The sequence below is a fragment of the Corvus hawaiiensis genome, chromosome 15 (assembly GCF_020740725.1).
Source record: "Corvus hawaiiensis isolate bCorHaw1 chromosome 15, bCorHaw1.pri.cur, whole genome shotgun sequence".
Taxonomy (NCBI): domain Eukaryota; kingdom Metazoa; phylum Chordata; class Aves; order Passeriformes; family Corvidae; genus Corvus; species Corvus hawaiiensis.
Window position 1 is genome coordinate 5104004 of NC_063227.1, and position 26207 is coordinate 5130210.

The 26207-nt window shown below is 42.5% G+C and overlaps 1 protein-coding gene across 4 annotated transcripts in view; it reads right to left on the bottom strand.

The window, feature by feature from the left end:
* SGCD (sarcoglycan delta) overlaps window positions 1-26207 on the bottom strand; it is a 307493-nt gene that overhangs the window by 37225 nt on the left and 244061 nt on the right. For all 4 annotated transcript variants that reach the window (XM_048319443.1, XM_048319444.1, XM_048319446.1 and 1 more), the window contains 2 exons: window positions 12602-12689; window positions 10239-10358 (listed from right to left, as the gene is read on the bottom strand). In XM_048319443.1, coding sequence (XP_048175400.1) covers window positions 10239-10358; window positions 12602-12689 — 208 coding nt within the window. The remainder of the gene's footprint in view (window positions 1-10238; window positions 10359-12601; window positions 12690-26207) is intronic.

The window sequence follows — 26207 nt, forward strand, 5'->3', positions numbered from 1 at the left end:
GGAAAGTGAGGGTTTTCTAGCCAGAAGAGGAGCTACAATGGAAGCAGCTCTTCAGTTAGATGGGACAGACAACATGACAGATCTGACAAATTCCTGACTGTAAGAACTGGTGTCTCAAAACCCAAGGTGCAATATTTTCAGGACCAGCAATTTCCATCCAGTCTCGCATTCCTCCAGTCTTATTTTCACTGTCCTATACCTGAGCAATGATGGGTTTTGGCAAATGGTATTAACACAGCTCCAACAGTTCAAGAATCAGCCGCTATAATCTCCCTTTTCAATCAAAACTGCTCTATCCCTCTTCCCCTTTTACTGAGTATAAAGCAAATGTAACCTACATTTATTATTGTACAAAATGGTTTCTGCTTCCTGAATTATCTATTATTAAAACATTTTCTATCTGCCATGAAAAATGCGTAACTGAAAATTTCTATTTCTTTGCAAAGTACTGAATTTTTTTTTTTCCATCTATGAGACTCTCTGCTGCTGCTAAGGCTAACTTATGTGCAATCAGCCAAAGACAGAAGAAAACAGTAATATCATTAGTATTTAAACACACTGTACTGTACATCCCTAGGCAGTAAATTATTCTTTCTCACAGTATTATATCAGAGAGGCTTCTATTATACTGATTCCCTCTTCTGACATTGTGTAATTTACCACCAATAAATGTTCATAAACAGTTTGACTGAAAAATCCATAAAGCCATTTCAGCTTTCTTTTAAGTTCCATTTAATGTCCCTCAAAAATGATTTCATCAATGTGTTTCCATTATCTGGTTCTCTGCCCAATAACTTAATTCCATACAATCAGTCAGGAACTTATAAAGCATATGACAGGATCTACCTAAAGTATTTTGAATTGCCATAAAGATTCATTTAAAGAGTGTTTGCTTTTTTGGCCTTTTTTCCCCCTTGCAGTGCATAAGGCACTGTGGGATGTCAAAGACCCCTGTACATGTTCACTTCATTCAAGAACAAAAATCAAGAGTCTCATGGCAACAGAATATTTACAGTCCAGTTTTAGGGTTTGGAAATGGAGAAGCACAAATGCCCCAAGAAAGGAGCAAATCTCAGCTGGAAGGTGCATCTTAACCAGCAACAGATCCAGCCAGAGGAACACAGGCTTCAACATTTCAGCTTCTCAAGCTGCCTCTTGCTTTCCCTGAGTGCTGCAAAGGTACCTGAGCTGCATGACCCTGTCCTGGCACCTTCCCTGGTGCCAAGGCAAGGACAATCCCTGCTCCCTCTGGCCAGAGCTGGGACCCAGTCATCGTGGCAAGACACTGATCACATCCCGCTCCCTCTGCACAAAACCTGCTCTGGACTTCCCCTGCTCTCTGCTGGAAGAGAGAGAAGAGGAGCTCAAATGCAATACAATGAGAGGTATTTTTAGACTAATGATTGATGCTCCTGCTGTCAAGGGTAGGTGGCAATCAGCTGAGCAGCTCTTGGGGGTGAGCAGGATGCAGGGAGACATCAGGTTTCCACTCAGGGGCAGATGCACCTGGTTAGCTATTCCCCACTTTCCTTTTTCCTTCCAGACAACACATTTCTTTCCCACTCTGTATTTTTTAGTGATAGTTCCAGACTTCCAGTACACCTTTAGTGTTGTATATCACTGCTTTCTAATGAGAGTGGGGTCTCAGAGCCCTGTGATGAACCTGGTGATGAAGCTGGCCTTAGTGTATCTTCTCTTTAGTGCTCTGCCTTAGGCAGTACTGTGCAAATGAGGGGGGAAGGAGAAGGATTTGCTGTGATTTTTCCTAGCTGAAGTCAAGAGGCAATGTATAGTGTGCTGTTGGTCTCCATAAACTACTTTTATTCCCACTATTATTGATCAGGACACATTCAGCACTTTGTTCATTAAAACACCCATCTGAGGAGGTTCTCTCCTCTGCAGGTCTCATCAGGATAATATGTGACAGTCGCAGGAAGTCTGTGCAAACAGATGCCCAGGAAGTAAATCCAATACAATGAAGATAAAAATTATTTGTGACTGCTTCTTCTAATTCCAAGCTTGAAAAACCTTATTCATCCTTAATTTATGTTTTTAAATGGGTGAGCATAGTAATTGCTGTTGCTCCCCTTGAATCCCATCAAATCTGAAATCAATAAGAGCTCTATTTCAGGGTGCAATAATAGCCTGGTTAGGCTAAGCTAGCACACTGAACAAAAGCCATAAAGCTTCATTCATGTTTCTTCCCAGGATTCTATAAAAATAGCTCATTGCAAAGGTCTGTCTGTATTCCTTTTTTGTCTAAGTGTTGGGGAGTTGTTCTTTTAAGGGCAATCAAGAAATCTTGAATAATAAGGGCAATAATGAGATCATGTGCAGCATCAACAAAGTGTTTATCATAAAAATGTAATCTAATTTTTTTTTAATGGATTCTATTGCTTTTATTACAGATTATTTTTAGGTCTTGGTCTTGGCACCGTATGCACACAGGGAGTGAGCCAAGCCTTAGGCACTGGGCTGTGGCTGAGTTAGGCCAGACAGGAACTCCTTGTGACTCCAGTCCTGCCGGGTGGAGGAGAAACAGTTCTCTGACTCAGAGTCCCAAGAAATCAATGGAGCTTAGGTTTAAGCTGGAAAACTTGGAAACAGTGAGATGAGCTGCAAGCTCTGAGATGAGCAAGTGGGTCATTAGTGATGCATGTGCCTGTAGTCACACCATCTTCACCAGCCTCCCTGCCACAGTCCATTTGTCTGAGAGATATAAAGGGAAAAGAACAGACAGGCTCGCACCCAAACTGAGAACAGACATAGGAAGAAAGGTTGCTACAACTTATGCTGACCTCTAGATATTTCCTTCTTGACTAGTTTTGGGGTCCTTCAACACTTTTCCTGCAGCTCAACAATAGCAATGTTATCCCTGAATCTTCTCAGCATTCTTGTGCAAAGTTGCAAAGGAACTCAGGGGAGCACCTGAAGTGGGAATACACAGTGGAAATTTATCACGGAGAATATTATGTGGGCTTCAAATAGATCAGCTGGGGAAGACACTTAGGAAATAAAATATAAATCTGCAACACTTTTAAACTTGATTTCAGTGTTTGGTAAGTGTACAGTATGTTTCTTTCGTAATCCTTGTGACATTTAATCAATATTAATCTGATGGTGGATGATTCCTCTCTTTCCTTAAACAGGATTAAGGGAACACAACACAATCTGAACACACATTTCAGCCTGGACTCGAAGCCTATTCACTTTACATAAATGCTATCCTTTCAGCCTGGAATGTACTTTAAGTAAAAGCAAACACAAGGAAAACTCCCCAGTATCTCTCTCTCCCAACACAGATTATTCTTGCCAAGAAAAGACAAGTTTTCAATCTGGATGAGTGGATTTTAAAAAAAGGAGAGCAATGTTGGTTGGATTTGCCATTAAAAAGAATGGAAAACAGGCTCTACACCTATTGCCCTCAAGGCAGGGGAACTGTCAGAAGTATTCAATCAAGAATTGGTAATTTTAATTTCTTCCCTTGCAGAATGGGAGAAATACTTTATTTGGAAGAAAATAAAAATGCTATCTCAACCTCTGGAAAATAAAACCCTAAACCCACCCAATTCAACCAAATGAGGTTTCTTTTCTACATAGCTTTTTAATTCTCTGTCACTGCTGGTTACAGGTTAAATCACTTTGTGACCCCTGACTCCTACACAGATACAGCAACAGCACGATTCCTAACTCAGAGCAAAAAACCCCCATCTTCTTGTGGCTTTAACCACTGATAGGAGACATATGTTTTTGCCCTCCACTACTCCTTAATTTTGCTAAACATAATTTTTTTCCACCATCACAGCTCTGCAACGAGCGCGAGGAAATCTGACGGAACTGCGCTGCCACGCCTGAACGCTACAGACAGCAGAGGCTGCTTCCAGCCTTGCTAAACCCTGGTATCTTCATTTGTCAGCACATTTCCCTACTCCCCTCGTTTTATTCCCTGGCCCTTTCCTGCAGGACCAACGACTACACGACAGCTTGGCAATTGCTCCGGGACTGCATTAGTGTTGCTGCCTAATTACCTGTGGGCAGTGAGTACTGAGTATTGCAGCTGCTTCCTAGAGAAGTTCATACATCTTCAGCAAAAGGTCAAATGCCTGTCCCAGCCTGGTGAGCAGCCGGCTGTGGCTCGTTCCTTTCTCTGGCTGAGAGCACAGAAGGGAGTGCTGAAGCAGCCTAAGTGAGCTGGAGCTCATTTGCAACTGGGTGAACTGGAAAAGGGCTGTGGCCCCAGACTGATGGTGCAGTTTGTTTCCAGAAGCACTGCAAGGCATCCCAGTGAGGCATCCCAGAGAAGTTCCCTGTCCTTTGGGTTAGAGGCACCTTCCTCTCCACTGCCTTTGTAAAGGGAAAGGATCAGAGTAGGAAAATGTCTCAGTATCCTAAGAAATGAATATTGCAGCACCATGTCCCCTTTGAAAAGGAGACTTACAGACCTGTAGCAAGGACATGTTTTTCAAGGAAGCGCCCAAAATCCACCAAAATACAAAGATTGAAGCTTGGCATTTACCCTCAGGCATAAAGCTGCAGCAGACTCAGTGGTGAGACCAGAGAGCTCAGTTTCCTCTCTGGGTCAGGCCTGATTTCAACACTTGGCTACCAGAGTTGTTCCCTCTGCCACAAACACTTCAGCAAAATGCCATTTTGAAATCATAATGGCTGCTGTAAAGGGCAACCATGCATGTCCTGACCCATAAATAATCGCTGCTGAAGAAGGGTACATGCTGTAAAAATGGGTGGGAATTCCTGGAAACTGTTAGATTTCAAGCTTACCCCACCCTTTGAAATGACTGATACCAGTCAAATAACTTTGCGGATTATTTAATGAAATATAACTACTCTTGCAGTCATTAAAGTTGCTCTCCTGTAACTATTGCAGCAAATAAAAGCTGGAAAGAAGCCACTAAAAGTTTTATATGGAGGAAATGTGAGCAGAGTCCTCTAATCAGGCTGGCATTGCAGCCACAGCTCTGCAGGGCTCCTCCCAGATGAAGCTAATACATGGATCCCTGAAAATGTTTGTAGATGTGAAGCTTAAGGCAGCTGGGGCAGCTGACACAGATGTGTTAGTTCAGTGCATCCACATTAAATCCTGTTCTCTTCTTGTCCAAAGTGAAGGATATTACAAAGGCTTTTTTAACCCTTCCATGAGTAACAAGCCCCAGCACCTCGTGTTCTATAACTGCAGAGCAGGTTCCTGCTTCTGCCCCCAACAACAGCCCCAACACTGCCATTTAAAAGAGCTCTCTACAGTCAGAGAGTCATAGAATCACAGAACGATTTGGCTTCCAAGGGACCTTAAAGATCATCTTGTTCCAACTCCCTTGCCGCAGGCAGGGACATCTTCCACTAGAGCAGGTCACTCTGAGCTCCATCCAACCTGAATGGGGCATCCACAGCTTCTCTGGGCAACCCATTCCAGTGCCTCACCACCCTCACAGTATTCAATTTTTTAATAATATCTAATCTAAACCTAATCTTTTTCAGTTTAAAGCCATTCTTCTTCCTCCTGTCACTACATGCTCTTGTAAATAGCCATGCACTCCTGAACTACACTGCTTTTATTGTTGCTTCCTGCACTAAACCCTCTAAACTCCTTAATAAACAGCTCATAAATAAAATGCTGGAAATGTGCCTTGGATTTAATTACTCCAAACTTACTAATAAATTTGCAATAACCTTTCAACAGCTGATTCCCCTTTCCAGGTGCATTCCCAGGTAGCTGGAGAGAAACTTGAACAAAAAAATGTTCCCAAACTAAGAGTCATGAAAGTCTAACCTGTGGTCAGCACTGACATGCTCCATGTGGTTCATTGCCCAAAGGGTGGTGGCTACAGTGGAAAAAAAGCTTCAGGGTAGAAACAGAACAACTGACAAATTATTATAATGGAGGGCACGGAAAGGTTGGTGAGATCAAAGGCACCCTTAAATCAGCCATGGTGCTGGGGAGGGCTGCTGTGCTGGGCTGCATCACACTGCTCCTGCAGTCTTTATTCTGGGAGATGAAAGGCATCCCACCCCACTCTAAATACAGCTATTTTAGTTAGGGTTTGCCACAGGGGAAGGCCTTAGCCAAATTTTTATCATTAGGCTCCATTAGAAGAAAAGCTCCTGCCATGCTAATCCAAATGTCTGAGAGACACATTTTCTGGGGAGTGGGAGCAATCCCTGTATTGTCCTGTCACAGAGAAGGGACCATGTGGGTTTGTGATTAATCCTATCCTTGTTGCAAAGCAAAATGGTAATTTTAATAGTGGTTAAGAAGCGTGGTTGATTTGTAATGGGACAGCATCCAGCCCATGCAATCCCACCTCCCACACAAACCTCCCTCCACACTCAAACCCAGGGACTGCCAGACTCCTGTAAGCTGCAGGAGTGTGGCTTTTGTGGTTTTATCTCAGCTCACTGCAATGCATGTGGATTCCCATCAACATTTAGTCTTTAAAAAAATTGGTAAAATCCATCATAAATATTAAACACCAGAGTATACTGGCAAGTTTCCCTGAAAGCAAACTTCAAAAAATAATCTCAATAAAAAGATGTCAAGGCCCTTGGGAGAACTGACACTGGCATGTCATCAGATGTTGTCTTATAAGGCTAAATTAAGCATCTGACCAGAGTTTAATTTCTGTAAAAACTCATGCTAATTTAAATTGCTTTAGATTTAATTAAAAATGCCTTTCTATAGAGATAATAATGTAACTCTGTTAATTAGTATCAAGTGGCATCTAGAGGGCATATTTAAAAACTAATCTGGAGAATAAATAGAGCTAATTAACAGTCAGAATAATGCTTTATGATTGTCTTTTATTTATAAATGCTATAACGTTCAATAAGCCATTAAATGAAATTGTAATTAATATATATCAAAGTTATTTTTTTAATACTCCTTTAACTAAAGAGGGTTTCTTACACCCCATTTTTCAGACGGTCTGGACACGTTCCGTTTCTGGAAGGAGGAGGGGGAAGGGGCTCTGCTGGACGAGGCAGCAAATACAAATTCAGTTAGGGGAAACTCATTTATCTGCCCTGCACAGGTCTGTGTTTATGACCCCACAGGGCTGTCCAGCCAGGTGTGAGCTTGTGAGTCCATGGGGTTTGCCCAAAGCTCTGCTGACCAGAGCAAGGGCTGGCAGGGAAGGGTTGCACATCACCCCACACATCCCCACGAGCAGCACCGCAGGCAGAGGAGTGGCAGATTTTGCCTTCAGAAATCCAAGCCTGGCAAAAGCAGAGCTGCAGCTCTGAGGAACGAGAGCAGCTCTGAGGATTGCTGCAGGACCTTCTGAACAACCACAAGGTGCCCAGATTCCATGGAGTGAAGCTGGTGGAGGGAAGGGGTGCTGAGAGTGAGAATGTGCTTCCATCCCATCCCAGCAAGGAGCACACGAGCACTGGCAGATGGGCTTGGAAGGAAAAGGGCAGAGTGGAGTTGCTGTAAGGTTCAGTTTTTAGAGGACTTCTTGCAGGCAAACATGAGCTCCCTTAGAGTCATCTGGACCCAGGCAGTGCTGAGCTCCCAACTTTGAGCAGGGCAGAGGGAACTCTTTGCACCTGGAAAAGGTTGTGTCCGTGTTGCCAGAACTCTCCATGGCCAGAGGGCTCAGAGGACTGCCCTTCCCCTCAGACAGGAGTTCTGTCATCCTCCAGTCTCGCCTCTGATGAGAGGTTTGACTGGATTCGCTGTATCATATAAAATCATTGAAGTACTCTAAATTATGTCATACATGAAAAGCAGAGGTGGCCAGCTCGGTCTTTCTGGGTCCTTTAATGCTCCTAAGTCAGAAATAACTCCCCAAAATACAAACCAAATAAAAAGCACTTTCATATGGTAATCTGCACTCTCCATGCTGCGCAATTTTTTCAAGCACCAAATGCATCATATGTCCTACTTGCATTTGTTTTTAATCTATAATTCTGTGTATTCTTCCTTTTTTTTATCCTTTGCTAATGTTGAAAAATCCTCTAGGTACCCAGAGCAGAGTTCATTTTGAAACAGGAGAGCAGCTCTTTTCTCAGGACAAGGATCCACCATTGGTTTGTAGCACAAACTTCCAGAAAAAAGCTTTGAAGTCTGTACAAAGAAAAGAGTTATTGTCACTGGCAAGATTCAAAGCTGGCCACAAGAACTGCTGCTCTGACCTCTGTGGGATGACTTTCACGCCAGGTTGTTGTCATAAACTTGCCTCTACAACAAGTACGTGTTCAGCAATAACAAGAACAAGTTGGAATTATTTACATGGCATAGATGGGTGCCAGCAGACACATTCCAGCAGCACCTGAGAGCCCAAACACCAGAAAAATGATCAAAGGAATTTGTCTGTGTACTACGACTCGGACTGGCCTTCAGAGCAGACAAAAACACTCCAAGAAACACGAACATATGGTGTAACACTTCCCAGCGTGGCAAACAGCCATGGCAAACACTTTTGGAGATAAAATTAGATTGGGGAAGCAAAGCTGGAGAAAAACAAAGCCAAGTATGAACTCAGAAAGCATTTCAGCTCAAGGTCATCAGAATACTTGCTATGTAACATCACCAGTGGTATCATTCTACTTTTTCTTTTCTGATAGATCTGCAAAAGTCAAACCAATCTCGAGAAACAGTTGCAGGTACAAAATGAAAGTGCACTACAGTGATCAGCAGGATTTTTGATGCTGTTTATTCTGGAGACTAAAACAAGGCAGAAACTCAAAATAACTATCAAAAATAATTCCTGGTTTCTTGAAGGTATAGAGGAACTTAAAAGCAATTTTTTGTAAGTATGTAATCTGAAAAGGAGTACTTGCAGCTTGTAAGGAAAAGGTTCTGTATATTTTTTTTAAACCAGTGATGTAAATCTCCCTTATTTTAAGGTCTCCAAGAAAACACTTAAAAGCTGTTGCTCCCTGACTTCATCTACCCTGTACAAATTAGCTCTGAAGGGTGCAGTGTGAAGGGAGATTTGTTGGAGAACATGGATTGTTACGAATGTCCCCAGCTCTGTAACACCACAAGGATTTTGAATGGGCCTCTTCAAAGTTTTAAGCTAACAGAGATACTCTTAATTTTGTGAACTTCAACATTTATCCTGTAAAGCCCACCTAACTTTTTATAGCTGGTGACTGAACTAGTCCAGTGTGTAACAACAGTGACCTGCAGAGAGCTACACTCCACCTGTCCACAAACAGGAACCATCTAGAACAGCAGGACATCAGGCAACTAAAAATGTTAATGGTTGGATACCAAGTCCCATTTATATTATACATAATATACTATTAAATATCTAGAAATAATAACAATAATGATGATGATGATAATAATAATAAATACTATCTATATCTATCTATCATTCCAAGCTCCTTATTGATCTGTTTTTACAACAGAAGTAAGGAACAGTTTGGAATGAAAAGATGCATCCAAAAGAAGCCACTGTAAAACAGGTATTGGTGCCTCCACAGAGACCAGCAGCACTGTTGTGTGACTAACTGTGACCAACACTGAGCTACCCACTCTGGTCCTATGTGAAAACATTCCTGACCAAATCCCAGACTAACCAAAGAGCGTGGATTGAACTGAGGAGCACAAAAGTTCAGGTTCCAGACAGTTAATTTCATGTAACTATCAAATAAGTTTGGAAATTTACAATTGCCACAACTGTTTTGTTTCTCCAAGTACTTAAAAAAAAAAAAAATCTGAAGAAACAAGGAAGAACCCCCCACATCCCAAACCCAGAGTGTATCCTCAGTTTTCATTAAGAAATACCAATGTAAAGCCTGGCAGGCAGCCCAGCTGGGAAGGCAGATCCTCCTGGTGTTATTTTCAGAAGGAAGGAGGAGCTGGTGACAGTGCTGGGACCAAACACATGAACCCTGAGGTCTGCCTTTGCACAGTGACTGTAGACATGGGCACATCCTTGGGGCAATCCCTCACTGTCCTCCATCCCAGATCCAAGAGATAAAAGTTTGTTCAGTTTCAGAACTGGTTTTAAAGCTACTTCACTCAGCCAGACAAACCACTTCCAGGGGAGTTTTCTTCTGGAGGGGAAATAACAAACTGTGCAAGTTAAGAAAGTCCTCACATAGAAACTCCTGCCCATGATCTGCTTGGAGAAGATTCAAAGCCATAAGGACAGCACAAGGTTTTATCTCCAAAAGAAACTTTCAGCAAGTAGGAAGGAAAGTCAGGCAAAACTATACTCAAATTTGAAGAGGTGCACATTAAAACTGTGACTTAATGAACAATGTCTTACCTAGAACTCTCAATCTCTCCGCTCCAACCACCACTTCGTTGTCATCTGCAGAAAACAGCAATTTTCCAGAGAGGGTTTTCACCTCAAATTTTTGGCTGTGTGCTTCCACTGCTTGGGGGCCTAGGGGGAAGAAGCTTTACTTTAGGGAAAAGTATAAGAAAATCACACTGTAGCTTCATACATTCAATAAACCCATTTGCTGAGTAATAATAGCTCTACAAATTGCATTCAGAGACACCAAACAGGGAGGCTTTTTAGATCTTATTAGAAAAGGGCAGTTTTCTACCCAAGTAACAACTGCTCAACTATTTCTGCTTATGTTTTTGTTAATGCTTTTGTGTGCCACAAAATCACCATTGAACTTGAGACAGCTGGGATATTTTTACAGAAAGACAGACCCATATGTGAAACAGCAATGAACATATCCAGCCATGCTTTGAGAGCATTGGTGCAGGTGTAAGAGGCAACAAGAGCTCCTGGGCCCATTTTGCTTGGACTGATGCTGCAGTGTCAAAGATTCCTGGTTTTCCACCTTTTAAATATATCTGGATTAAAATTCTACCAGTGTCATGCACAGCCCAATTAGGAAAAAAACAAACAAACAAACAAACAAAAAAACCCCAAACACCAGCACTGGAGCAAATGTTTTGGTTTAGACCCCCTTCAATCATGCGCAGGCCAAGAAAAATGGCATCCTCTCACACTGCAGAAAGTTTTTAGACAAGTGAAACTTTCCTTCAAAGATCTTATTTCAATTCTGCTGCTTTTCCTGCAGGCTGCTGTGCCCTGCAGTGCTGGAAAGCCTCTGGCAATGTGTTTTGTTGTGGGGTCTCATAAACATCAGCTGCCTGAATAGCGATTCTGTGCAGGTTTGTGGCTCAAAGGCTGCAAAGTTACAAAGAGGCTGCCCTGGGTTACTGACCTAGGCCAGACTTTGGACAAACCACCACTGAACAGCCCTGCCAACTGCATCTAATAAGCCACAGCCCCCCTGGAATATTATCCTGCACAAGGCAGGTGACTGCACTTTGCATTAATTCTGGGCATCTTCATGACCGGTCTCATTTCTCAAAAGACAGGAGAAATAACACCTGAAAGCCAGTATTTTCTTAAAAACTCCATCCCTACCCAGCATTTCCCTGCACAGGTCACCTGTACTGGCACCTGGACACATGGAATCATGCATGTGGTTTGCACTACAGACAAGTGAGGCCATGCTGAGATCCTTGGAAATACTTAAAAGCTTGTGCAGCCACATTGAGAAAATCCAGTACTTTAAATTTGATTTGTGTCTTGCTTATTAACCACCTCCCCTCCCTGTTCATCTTTGCAGCATGGGACCACATCTTTGCTCCACTGTGACACCAAAGCTGGTGCTGAATGCATAAAATGCTCAATAACCAGAGCATCACACTGGGATGTATCACTGAGTGTGTCCTCCCAACCTCTCGAGACACAGAGGTGCTTAAGTGAACCAAACACCCTCTTGAAAATATACGGAGAACCAACAAACTGAAGACCTTCATTCTGAATGTGACAATCAGGGAGCCTGGGGTTGAATTTATTTCCTTCCTCCAGGCAAGTTTCACACATGCTGCCTAAGTAATTGCTCAGTGAAGCTGCATATTTAATTATTTAATACTGTGACTAAAGGCCAAGATGTTATATAAGCAAAACAAGCAACCCAGTCTCAACTTAGAAACACGTTTATGGATTACTGGCTTTGCCACATACTTCTCACAGTCCATGCATAAATCTCAGTGAATATATCTCTATCCCACATCAAATATACATTATACACCCTATATACAGTGCCATATACCTTATATAATGCATTAGGCTCTTTCAACCCAAATTACTCATGCCTTCATTCAAAAGCTGCTGTGCCCTGGAGATTTGTGAAACACCCATTTCCCCATCCAACACACTCATGTTTGGGAGCAAAGGGAGCTCTTCATCAGCAGAAGGACTTTAAACAGCAAAGTGTTGCCACAGTTTGGCTCCAGATTTCAGGCAAGTTATAAATGTCTTAGAAAAAACCTGTGCTTGTTACAACAGAAATGTCAGCCTGGCATATGTTCTTCTTGACCCTGATGTGGTACAGTAAACACTTCTAACTCTGGACTGGCTTTCAAATGAAAATGATGGTCTGCTTTGTTATCAGACAGCCCCAGCCAGTTGCTTCTCCAGCATGGCTTTCATGTCTCTGGCTTTGTTTCTACAAAGTGGAGTGAAGTTTTCATTTGTACTCCATGAGACACAATGGGCTCCCCTCTGTGCGCTGTCTGAAGCCAGCTCAGCATCCCAAAACACCCACTTCCACCCCTGCTTAGTCCCTCCAAACAGCCTTTCCCCCTCCTTACCTGTTACAAGGCGAGTGAGGACTTTCGTCTTCTCGTTGAGGATGTTCACGGTCACGTTTCTGGCGGACTGGAAGTACAGTGGGTTGCCCTGGAACAAGACCACGAGACCAAGGGTGTGAGATGGGGATGGCTGCCTGGGATCTGCCTGGGTGAGACATCTGCAACTTTGTCCAGCACTGACCCCAAGGCTGGGGGCATGGCTGGGGTGCACCTACCCTGCAGTAACTCTTCCTGTCCAGGATTAACCCAGAGTGGACACCACAGCTCTGTCTGGCCCAGGCAGTGCCTTGCTGAGGGATGGTTGCCTCTATTGCTGGTATAAGCCACCCAACCTGGTATTTTACAATGTGCAGGGGATATCAGACCTGACCTAAGCTTCCCAAAGGTTTTGGGAGGATAGTTGACAGCAGCAGCACGTTTCAGAGGCAAATCTGAAAAATTACAGCTTCTGACGACTCCAGTGGGTGACAGTGTCTGCCCACCATATGAGTGAGCCATGCCCAAGGGCTGGGGAGGAGAAACTCTGATTAACATGAGTGCCTTAGATCTCAAAGCACTTGTAAACCATCTGGCACGTTTCACCACTACAACTGTGGGCTGGGATGCCAGCTTGTGACCCATCCCACCGGGTCTGCAGAACACAAGACACGAACTCTTCCCCACTTGACCATAAAGAGTTCTACCAATTTCTCATTTCTATGCTTTCAACACACCTCTGAGAGAAGAGCCAGAGCAGCTGGTAGCACACAGGAGCCACACAGCGACCTGGCAACATCCATCTCAGGTATTGCTCCTGCAGAGTGAAGCCAAAGAGAACCCACAGCTCCAACCATCTGGCTCCTCCTGTGTGCAAACACAGCCCAGGCACCAGGGAACTCATGTTTTCCACAGGCAGCCCCAGCCTGCACAGTTGGTTCCTCAGGGGCTATTAGCCACCCACAGCACTAGCACAGGGTGACCCCAAATCAAATCAGCCAAAAATCTAATGTGCAAGGTGGAAATTCACCGCCAGCACCTCTTTGTAATGCCTAAAGCAGGCAGCTGATCAAATTCATCAACTGACTGAGACACAGGATCGGCAGAGGAGATAAAAAAGCAAGAAAATCAGGAAGAAGTTGAAAATTTTTATGCCCAATGTCTTTTTCCAGCATTTCCAAAATCTTTCCATTAGGAATGAATAATCAGGACGGGGATAGAGGATTGGGTGGGTCAAACATGTTCTCCTTGCCTCCTGAATTTGTAAGGAACACAATATTTTCATAGGTGCCATTTTTTCTGGATCATGGCAGAAGGACTAAGTTGTCTGCATATAAAATGTAACAGGAACACAGAAATGATTCATGGGAGTCCTGTGGTGGACTGGAGCTTCAGGGAACAATCTAGTGATGGACAAACGATTCTCAGTGGTGTCTGCAGAAAATAAACCTCAAAAAACTAAAATAAACCCAGTCGCACACGTGATCAAATATTCACAATAATTACTTTTGTTGCCTTCACTGTTTTTGCAGCATGTTCCCATGGGATCAGCCCTTCAGCAACAAAGGGCGAAATGAGGTTCATTTGATCAATTATAACTAGAACATTTTGGCTACATTCAGACTATTTACAACTAAATAAAAAAAAAATAAAATAAAAAGAATTCCACTTAATCATTTCCAGATCTTGGACAAGTTTCAGAAGCTCTTGGTGCCTCTGTCCCCTCATACACTAAATGAGGACAAATCATCCTTCTATGCTTCTGCAGTGTGTCTGACAGCTTAAGTAATATTGTATATGAAACTGAATTATGATTAATAATTTAGAAGTAAGGATCAGTGGTAATGACTTGTAATGATTCTCCTTGTCTCTAGTTTTTATTTGTGATCCTCTAGAACTTCTAGAAATTAATGCTATTACTATTTTATAGTTAACAGCTCAGAAAAGATGGCTTCACTTGAAGCTCAGGCACCTGATTTGAACACACCCAGCAACAGCAGTTTACTGCTGCATATCCACTGCACACTTAGAGATGAAGGATGGTTTTAAAGGTAGATGGTTACAATCTGCATAATGCATAGTCATGGCTGAGACTGTAACTACTATAAACACGCCACAGGAAGCACAGAAAAGTCATTTTTTTTCGACTTGTACTATTTGAATTTTGCTTATGGAGTTTTCAAGTAGCTGGAGTGTTTTGAAAAGGCCAAATTCAGGCAGGAAAAATAGTTCAATCCCCGTGACTTTGAAAAATCTGTTACTGCTCTTTGTGATATGAGAAGGCGCTACAGAACTACTACAAGATAAACCAGTATAAAAAGTCACAGAAAGAGTTGCTCTGAAGAAGACCTGCAAGACAAGCTAAGAGCTGGTACCCACCAACAAAAGACTTAAAATACATAATCAGACCTGGAAATGCTTACCCTGGCACAGTCATCTCATTCACTGATTCAGAACTCAGATTCATGCAGCCTTCAAAAAACTAAATTTCCCTAATGCAGGATGTTTTTATTGGTCTGCAGGGAAAGAACATTGGAAGCACTTAATGCAATGCCTGCTCTCATTTCCATAATTCTTTTTCCATTAAGGAATGAAAAAGAACTGAAAAAATTACTCCCTTTTGCTGAAAATTCTGCAGATTTTCTATCCACCATCTTCTGTTTACAAAGGAAGTAACACTGACATCTTTTAAACACTGAACATAAAAAAAAATATTTCCTCTCTTGCAAGCTTGGTGATGATGTCAGCTTCTTTCAATCACACAGAACAAAATAATGAAAACATTAAAAGCCAGTTAGGATTTACAACTGAAAAGACAAAACGTTCCCCTTCTCTTACACTTTCATGTTACCATGACACAAAATGAAGTATTCTGATGCATATGAGCAGGTGGAAATCCAGATCAATATGGCATCAGCACCACAATAAAATAGTTATGTAGTGAAGCAATATTTTCATAAACTGCCATAGCACTTGACAGAGCTGGAGTTAGAATATCAGCATGCAATAAACAAGCACATCTTTTAAAGACTCTTTGGGCTGGTCATGCACTTTCAGCTCACCATGAACCTACTATTCATCTCTGCAGGAAATCCTGGAGAGTAAATACATCATTCTGCCTCTTACTCCAGCTCCCCATTAGCAGACCCAGTGCCTTAAAAATAATGCAAATGTTTGCAGACACACAACAGCATTTGCCACAGCTACTCAATATATTAAAACACTGGACACATGTTGCAGAAGAAAGAATATGGAAAGTGCAAAAATACGTCAAAACTGTGTAGCTTGGTTCCTCATCAAGCAGTGAGATGTCCAGTAGAATAGAGAAGACTTCACAAAAGGTATCAACTTACTGTTTGCTAGATTAAACACATGGCAAAACAAGCCAGAACAGCTCACTGTCTTTCTTTGGCTCGCTTTGGAAGAGATGCTAAAAACTCCCAGAGTAGAGACTGAAATAGAAAAAGCCCTTTGACTGACAACCTTACTTTGCAGCTGAAGCAATCCCAACCAGTGCTGTCTTCAGGGAAATTCAGTACTTTAACAGATGTCCTTAGACTGTTTCAGGGAATTATTAAAAATATTTGGAAATCCTTTTAAATTTTTACAGGAAATTTAAAAATAATGCTTCACAGTCGGCGTATTTGTAGTTCAGATGGTCAGAAGGAATAGCTTTGATTTGATCCAATGGATTCAAAGACCTTGCACAGTAAGTGCAAGGGAAGCTTGTGGAAATAATGGAAATGGTGGATTTCCTGCAGGCTTGACAAAATAATGGTAAAAATAAAATCTTAAAGCATAATCTAGCTTGGCAAGGAGCAGTCTATGGAGAAGTCACTCAGAACACCATTTTCCTGCTCAACTCCACCTCTCACTGACATTACAGGAAGCAAACACTGCTCTGTGCACAGCTGGACTGTCAGAAGGCAAAAGTTTCTTTTCTGTAAAGCAAGCAGCCAGCAAAAGCTCTCCTGGTTCTGCCCTACAGCCACAAGCAGCTCCCACCTGCCTGCACCCCTGAGTGCCATTCTAAGTTGCTCCTGACAGAGGGGAAGTTTTGTGTGGGTAATAAACGTATTCCTCTCTTCAAGTCCAACCAGTGCTACTACACCAGAAGCTAAATGTGATAACAGCAGTAACAGCAGTGACACTTTCCTGCATTGCATTTTCCACTGGTAGGGACAACTCGAAGCTGCACTTCAGTTTTTTCTGGCTTGGAGTAGCAAGAATTCATCCCCCAATAACCGAGAGATAAAGCAATAATTTTAGGGCACCTGAAATGTCCTTCATTAAGAATGGTAAACCTCTAATGAAAAGCCACAAAGGCATCACACCTCTGTAGTTTTTCTTCATGTAGCCAAGCCCAGAGCACTGTCGAGGACACCACACTGCATGCAGCTCATTAGTGCAGGTGTCAGGCATGTCCCCTGCCCCACCAGGAAAGCTGACCTTGTGACCTTTACTCTGTTATTTTTGGTCAGTTGACACAGACATGCTTAAATTAGTCTTCCTGACCCAGTTTTGCACATTCCCATACGACTTGCTCCTCTTTCAAAAGGAAGCACCAGGAATACCTCACTGTGTGATGCTCAACACGGAGTTTCCAAACCACAAAGGTCTCCAGAACATGCTGTGAGCACAGCCAAAAAAAGCAGGACCTGTCCCAAAGCCAGCATTTCCTCCCCCTACTCCTGCACTGGAGAATGTCTGATGCTGGAAAAGTTCAGAGTTGCCCTCATAAAACAGTAAGATGGGAGGAAATTGAGTAAAACCCCTTCAGAATTGATAAGAGATTCTGCAGGAATCAGGCAACTGGCACTGCCATGAGTGTCAGCAAACCTCACAGAGCATTGTACAGGCACCATGCACCTCCTGAAGAGCAGATAGGAAGCACTGGACAGCATCTACCTTTGGCTGTGAAGGCAAACTTGGGAGTATCTAACGAACCCCATCCCCAAGGTCCTGCTTGGAACAGCAGCCTGATCATCATTTACATCAGCACAAAATCTAGACCTCGTGCTCAACTTGCAAGCCAACGATTACGGTTTCTATTTCAAAAGCTCTTCCTCCTTTTTCTGGTCTAGATCCCCACTGCAAGAACAGGATTTTTCCCAGAGGCCTCCTGGCACAAAAATTTAAGGCATGCAGCTAAATCTGTAAGTGATAGATTGAAAATAGCCCTTAATATGATTTAAACATACTTTTTGTTGTTTAATCGCTGAGTCTCTTTTGATCTTGATTTTGTCCTTCAAACAGCTGAACATAATGTTCATGTTACTAAATCCCTTTCTTAGTAAACCTTCTGATTTGACAGTGTAAGCTGTTCACAGCAGAATGAAAGCAAACCGTGAATGGAATTGGTAACAAACATTAAAACAAATGCTATAAAACGCCCCAATATGTGCTAGATGTGTGTCTGAAGATGGTTGCTTTTAGGAAGGAGGCAGCAGGTCCAGTGGAGATGTAACAAAACATAGTTTGCATCCTCTTCTTCCAGGAAACAAACTTTATCACAAGTGGAGTGTGCCTGGGTCAGTGACAGAGCTGACACAGCCCTGACCTGTAACGGGCACTCAAAAAACATAAATGCAGCATCATGAGCTTAGTGTGCTGTGCTACAGTTTCTGACACTTTACCAAGCATTCAAATGCTTTAACAAAAAAAACCAAAACAAAACAAACAAAAAAAACCCCAAAAAACAAAAACCAAAAAAAGAAAACCAAAAAAACCCAAAAAAATTCCGTTTTCTATGCAAACAAGGCTCAGTCACCTTCACCAGAATACGTTTTACAGTACCATGAAGCTCAGAAAATACTGTGGCCCCACCCAAGGTTGATATATTTTAATGGCACAGACAGAGCAGGTTGGAGTTTTATGTCCAATGCCACAAACCCCTCTCTTTTATGGTACTTCTTGAAGTTCATTTTAATAACAATCGAAACAAAAGATAAAATTCTTTCTGCTTCATTAAAGCAATTATATCTTTGACTCTTCTTTATAAAGTGCAAAGAAGGCAGGTCTGTGGCGTGAGATCTAATGACTGGGTTCTGCTTCTGGAAGGCTACCCAAGGGGGTTTGTATCCTTCAAAGTGATTTATTTCTGGCAATCTAGGGGTTTCTCTCTTTAGAAGAATACCTGTAATAATCTCATGAACAGAGTGTTTTGAGAGATTGGCTGCTTCTTCAAGATGCCTAATCAGCTACTTTGCAGCTGAGACTCTTCTGAAAATTAAATTACACCATGTCTGCTGACATTAAAAAACAACACCGAAAAATTTCCAAGGCATTACATCTGCCTTGACTTCTTTGCTGTTCTCTTTTCTTTTTTACTTCATTGACTTATAATATAAGGAAAACCACAGGTGACATGATGAAACCAAGAGACATACACATGAAAATAAAATGCAACTGTGCATGTTGGAGTTCTATTCACTATCCACAGGGGTGGGAAATCTGGGTTTGTAGCATCTGATCTGCTTTACAAATATCAGGTGTTTGTAACATCTGAAGGCTGCTGCACATCCACAAAACTTTCTCTGTTGGTAGGACTGAACTGATCATTACTGGCTTTGGAAAAATATCTCTGGTGCATTGAAGTAAGCTCAGCTCCAGGAGTTCTCTAGTAAGGCACGCTCAGACAGCTGAAATGAAGAGAGCAGCACAACTTGTAAAATTACCAAATATCTCTGAAAATGCTTCAAGCTCTTCACTGCACTGAGAGTTCACCCAAAGGTGATACAGCAGAGTCAATCAAACGTGTGCTGATGATTAACTTGGCATCCCTGGGGAACAGCTCTCCCTTGTACAAACAAAGCCGGACTCAAGCCACACCAAAGCTCTAAAACAGGACAACAGCAGTCCTGGGTTCTCAGCACATTGCTCAGCCCCTTCCAGTATGAAATCAACCAAGTATTCTCTAAACATTTCAATTTACTTGAATTCCTTTGCAGAAAAGCCAAGCTGCAGCTGCTGCTCAGCAGCAGCTCGCTCCAATCTGATCCTTGTCTACAGGAGGCGTTGGAGCAGCAGGACTGTGGATTTGTGCTAAGTTATATCCTATTTTCTGCCTTGGGCTGTCCTAGTTATGATCTGAGTCCAGTGGTGACAGATCTCCTGCTGAAGTAAACACACTGTAGGTAGCCACAGGAGAGAAAAGAAGAGAGCTCTGTTGAGGCTTAAAAATATCCTAAATCATCCAACTACACAGCTACTCCACTGCTTGTAACTTTTACTCCAGTCAAGCGTGCAGACCTCTGTTCATGTATTTTCATTTTTATGGCCTTCCTGGTGTCCCAACTGCCTGCCTTAAACATCTTTTAAAACCACCAGTAAACCACGCTTCACTATCTATAAAAGACATTAGAAGACAACAGCAAAATTATACAGAACTACTAATTTCTGAGTTACTTTCCCTTACCACCAGCATTGGACCATACTACAACCAGAAACAATTAAGATCAGTGAGGGAGGTGAACACGTTTAAGAGCACATTCTGTTAATTCTAAGAAAAGCACAGCAATATTTTCCAGAAGTCAGATTCAGCAGAGACACTTGGGCTCTGCAATGCTCACACATCCTTTTAGGCATTCTGTTACTGCACTGTGTAATGCTAAGTTATATATCCAGATATTTTTCTCCAGGAAGGCTAATAACGTGGATACCTCTGAACACTGCTTTGAAATTACATCTTTCCTTTGCTGCATGTCATGGATCGCTTACTTCTGGTATTAGATTATAAACGGCCATGCCAACTTATGTGTGCGTGCACAGCACGAAACACAGGCGAGCTCCTAGCAGAGGCCCCTGGTGTGACTGAAATTCAGCTGCTGCTAATAAGAAGGGAAAACATTTCCATCTGTCTGGATTGGGGAAAAAGAATTTGTGAGCCTCTGATTCATCTGCATCCATATGCTGGTATGTAGACAATGCTTATGGACACACAGACGTATGTGAGGTAGCCAGCAACAGGAATCAAATCAATCACAGATCACAGCATGTGATTTGCCTAATTATGAGTAACACCTCACATTTTTTATCTGTGCAAAAAGCACTCTGTGAGCGAGCAGATGGCGCTGCTAGGGGATGGCACCAGCCTCGACAGTTGCAGATGCAGAGCATTTACACAGCGCGCTGAAAAAATGACACAACACAAGCTGCTTCCTGGGAAAAAGACTCAAATTGAACAAGTGTCACCAAACAAAATACACGTATTTATTGATGTTCTGAACTTATCTGATCCAGCCTCTCTCTTCCAATATACGTGCAGGCCAGGGAGTGATGCTATCTAGACAGCTTTGAAGTCTTTCTGAACTGCCACGTGAGCTGCCTAGCACAGAGTAGTGGAGGTGCAGACCAACCTGAGTCTAGTTACAACCTACAAACCATTTAAATCCACACAAGCAGAATCAATAGGAAGAAGCCCTGCAGAGAAAGCAATTACACTGCAAAAGCAACTATATTACAGCACGGTGAGGGCTGGGAGGCAGGATGCAGGCAGCCATCCTCACTTCTGTGATTACCCACTGGAGTTCTCTCCAATGCATCTGGCCTGTGAAATGACAAGGTGCAGCCTGGACATGTTCCTGCAATCAAAGTGTTTCAGTTTCTGGGCTCCTTTCACAATTATAAAGCTCTTCCTCATGAGCCCCATGCTTCAGGTTTGCTGTGCTCCATAGGTAAATGCAGGGTTGTGCATCAGGAAATATGTCTGAAGGGCACAGTGAACTCTCCTTTTCAACAGCTTCATGGGAGTAATAATCTCATTTCCTGGATCTGCAATTATTTATTCATTGGAGACTGTCCACTTGCCACTGCATAAGACAAAAAGAAAGGTCATCTGACCATCCCTGATGATAGAAAATTCAGCTTTTCTATTCCAATTCTTTTATTTGTGGTTTTTCTGCATTTTTTTTTCCCGAGCTGCTGTAAATGCATGCTCTGGTGTGACAGGTTGGAAGCAGCTATATAATGATTGATGAAAACCGTATTTAGGCCTTGTTGTGGGAGTATTTATTGTAGAAATATGCTCAGTTAACCCTGTAGGGGAAGGACAGAAAAGGAAGGCTGGGCCTATGACTGTACCTCTGATACCAAAGTAATTTGATCTGCTTTAGTTACGATACAGGGTTATGGGGTCACAGAAACATTTGCACAAACTCTTTTTGAATTGCTCTTATACAACCACTTTGCTTTTTCTACTGAAATGATCAATACTTGGCTTTAAGAAAGATGCTTTATGCGTCTGCATGACCCGACAGAGTCTTCCTTACAGGAATAAGCAGAGGGGCCAAGCTCTGAGATGCAGAGCTGCAGCAATTCAAGTGTGAGTTAATGTCAGACAGGAACCATCTCAGAGAGGAAAAACTACAAACCTCCATTGCCTTGGAGAGGCTGAATGTCCAACAGCTAAGGTGAGAGGGCACTTGGACAGGTAAAAGGAGAGATGCAGTTAAGTGTGGGACGTGGAATTGGGCTGATCTGGAGGGAAGATCCTAAATCATGCTGAACACTGCCACACGGCACACATGTACCTACAGAGAGAGCATAGCAGCAAAGCTCTGCTCAGCAGCACAACTGCAGGAGGTGGATGTTTGTGTTGGGATTTGGCTGTATCTTGTGGCTGCCACTCAACAGACACTCCTGAGTATCTGCTCTGAGGGGAAGAGAGGAGAGAGCGCAGGGTATTGCTGTGGTACAGGTCCAATGAACAAAATTACATCCCTAACCAGCTCCACTGGGGAGCTTTTCCATGCCTGGAAGAAGGCAGGAAAGTTGTTTGGGGAAATGGTGAGTAATGGCAAAAGCAGCCAAAGAGAATGGGATGTGTGAAGGTAAAACAGAGCCCAGGGAGGAATATAAAAGCCAAGGACTCCGATTACTCTTTGGGCAATCAGCAGGGTGGCTCAGCCTGTCTGTTGTCTCCCATTTTGAAAAGGCATTTTTCTGCTGGTGTTTTTATTCCTGAAGTCCTTTCCAAACTCTGGAGGAACAGAACTGATCAGTGAAGACACCCAACCAGTGACTCCTACCAGCAAAGGGCACAGGAACGGTCCTGCCTGTGTGTTCCTGTGTTCCTGTTTCTTCTGCTTCACCTCTGCTACACCTCCCAGAGTGCTGCATGGTAGATAATGCTGCAGAGAGAAACAAAAAACCTCCTGCTCTCCCAGCTGTGTACCAACATCAAGGCTCATCATTTATAAATAACAGTTGGGTTCTTCAGGAAACACAGAGCAAAGGACAGTTTGCAGGAGGAGCTGGGGTTTTCAAAAGGTAGCAGAATACAGAGAAAATATTTTGGCTTGAAGCAACAGCAGACATGCAATCAAAGGTGCTTCTGAAGGCAGCAGCTGTGACAACACGAATGCCGCTGCCCTGTGTGGCCTTTACTTCACTTCAAGAGTGAGGGATGTTCTGCAAAAAACTGGAGGGTACAGGCTCTGAACACCCAACCACGGAAAGCAGCAGAGGAACCTTGTTCTGGCTCATCCCATCAACTCACTGCCTTCCAACCATGGACACCAAGACCCTAAATCAGCTGGAGCTTCAAGGTACTCTCGACCTTTTACAGCAATGAGTGTGCATTTGGATTATGGATTATTTGGCCATTCACTGGGTGGCTTCACCTGCATGTAGGACACAACAGTGAATCTGCCTGAAGGGAAATACCAGCTGCTGTAAGGTCAGCTGTGCCCACTCCTAACCTGCAAAATATACCTAGAAAAAGCAGGTTTTTAAGAAAAATAAAGGATTGTTCACACTCTTACTGATCAACCTAATCAAAAGGAAGACAACAGCTTTTGGCTAAAAAACTGAAATCCTTTCTGGAGAGTGATGCTTGATCTGTCTGACAAGTGACCTCTCATTTCCCCTCAATCAACCCACTGCCTTTAGTTTATTTGTTTCTCTGTTTTTAAATATGTCTTACAAAGCTTCTCATTGGAAAAAACCCATCTTACTCTTCATCTGTGCTGCCTTGGGCTGCAGTCCTGTCAGATCACATCCAAGAAGGCTCAGTTTGCACTAGCACTTCAAAAAGATTTCCTAGGCACTGAGATGAGCAACACGGATGATTCAGTGAACAGCAAAGCTTCTCCCCAAATCAGAAACCACCCATTCCTGGTGCCACAGCTTTTGCAGCTGCTGCTGGTTGCTCAGCAGAGAAGCAGAACTGAAATGTTCACCACTTTTATTCACTGGATGCCCCATCACAAATCAGCCCCTTGTCTAAATCAAGACAGAACCACTGGAATCACATATTGTTTTGCTCATGGAGAAAAAGGAACTAGAAGCAGAGTATCAAGCTGCAGCTGGAAAGAAAGAGAAAAAATAAAAAGCTTAGATCATAAAAGCAATTTTAATTGCCTAGTTTTAGATTACTAATCAAGAATCCAACAAAGTAACCTGCCCTAAGACACAGTGGAAATCTTGGCATTTACTCAACATTTTCATGAACAGTGATTTACAAATCACTGCTACATTTGAAATAAACTTTAAATAAATCCTTTCCTTGCAGATCATGAAGAACAGTTCTCCAAAGGAAGGTGTGCCTCTGTCCTTAGAAGGGATGTTTCTGGGGGAAGTTGGATGACAGCAGCACTGGATGGTTGATGCTCCCTGGGGAACCTCAGAGGTAAAAAGGCAAAAGCCAAGGAGGCTTTAGCTCTACTCATGCTCAGCCAAAAAAATTAAGGCTTGAAAGTGAGGAATCTCCAGCAGTTTTATGTAAGGATGGCAAACAAGGATTGTGCTTGATGGATGAACAAGGGAGAAATACTGTGAGCTGAAGCACTTTAGGTTTTCTTTTTGTTCCATAGGTTATTCTGCTTCAATGGGAAACGAGGAGCAGACTCCTGCTAGTACTTCATACAATCTGCCTCAGAAAATTTTAAGGCCACGCTGGAAGCAGGCCTAAAATTCCCACTGGACTCAGAATTACAGGACATCAGAAGGAAATCAATGGACATGTAACATTTTATACTGAAAACCGGGAGTAAATAAAGAAAAAAAGCAACAACAAAAAACCAGGCACCATGGAAACTGCTTTCTTCCACCACCCCCCAAGAAGAACAACTTTTTACTGCATGTGCTTTTATATGAAACATATTCCAACCAGGAAGATGTCAAAAGCCAAAGAAATGGTACTTTTTCTTTCAAGAGCAGCAAATTAATTTTCCCAAGATCCTCAATAAATTTGTCCTAAAAGAAAAGGAGCAAATTTAAAGTTGTTTTTGTTTTTACCTGTGTCCTTCTTTCTCCAAATACAACATCTGTTATTTAGAAATAAAACAATCAAACAAGTATAGCAACTGGTAAATGAAACGTGGAAAATCTGACTTTGCTTCCCTGTTGTAGATCAAAGAACACGTGAACTGAGCTGTCTGTAAAACCAGTTCTGTGTGCCTGCACTTCCCAATGACTGCACAGCTTGTCTTGTCGACTCCTGCCTTATAAAATACATAACTTTCCTGCCAAAATAGTTTTGATCAGCAGAAGAGTTGCAGAAGTGTTTGCTGTCCTGTGGTAAGAAGTGACAAAGCTCTGCTCTTGAGGCCGCTTGGAAACATGAGAAAAACATAATTTTTCTTTATAATTGGATCTTCCTATTTGTCTTTCCATTTTCTCTTTTTCTCTATCTTCCCTCTACCCATGCCATATCAAGTTTCATTTCTTTTTCATTTTTAGTATTAAAAAGTTGCTTTTGTAGTTCAGCCTCTACAAAGCAGCCAGAATCCTGATTGTCAGCAGCAATGTCTAGACGTGGTAAATCCTTAAAGTCAGCGCCTTTGCACTTCAGAGATAACTGCAGCCCACAGAGTCGCTTGTGTTTTCCATGCCCCACTGTCCTCCTTTTCACAGCTGAAATACAAGAGATTTCTGGGATCATGGCAAAAATGCAATGCACGGAGCCCACAGAGCACCCAGCCTTAGCCCAGAGCTCACTTTGAGCTGGGATGCCCATCACTCGTTGTTGTTGCCACAGGGTCCAGCTGCAAATGTTTAGAATGAAGAGGAGGTGGGAGTTAGATCGGAACAGCAAAACCAACACATGATCTGAACAGTTTCTCTCCCCTCACACAAGCGGCTCGAGCGAGAAATTTCACTTGTCAAAGCAAAATACATTAAGAGACCATTTGGGAAATTCTGTCTCCTTCATGTTTAGCTCCAGAGATGTTAACTTGTCCACATCAACTCCAAACTCCCTGACAAGACGGTGAAAAACGCTGGCTATAAAGTGCTTATGCACCTTATGGGGTCAGATACTTCTGCAATGATTATACCACATTTTCTGGACATAAACCTTCCCCTGAGGTCAGGGTAAGAAACCACAAACACGTGGTTCCCGGGGTTAGGTCAGAGGTGTACCCAAAACACAAATATAAACAAAAGCTGAAGTAGGTAGCCCACCAGGCACAGCTGATTGGCTTTAATAGGTGTTGATTACACTGCTCATATTGCATGAAATTAAAAAGCTTACAAATGTTATGAGCCATTACCCTTCCATTTAAGAGATCTTATGACAAGTTAGCAACATTTAATGAAATCCTTTTTAAAATGCCAGAGGCAGTCTCCACGAGATTTTGCTTTGAAATGCAACTTGTGGAGTTATTTCTGAAAGTTTCTCTACATCAGG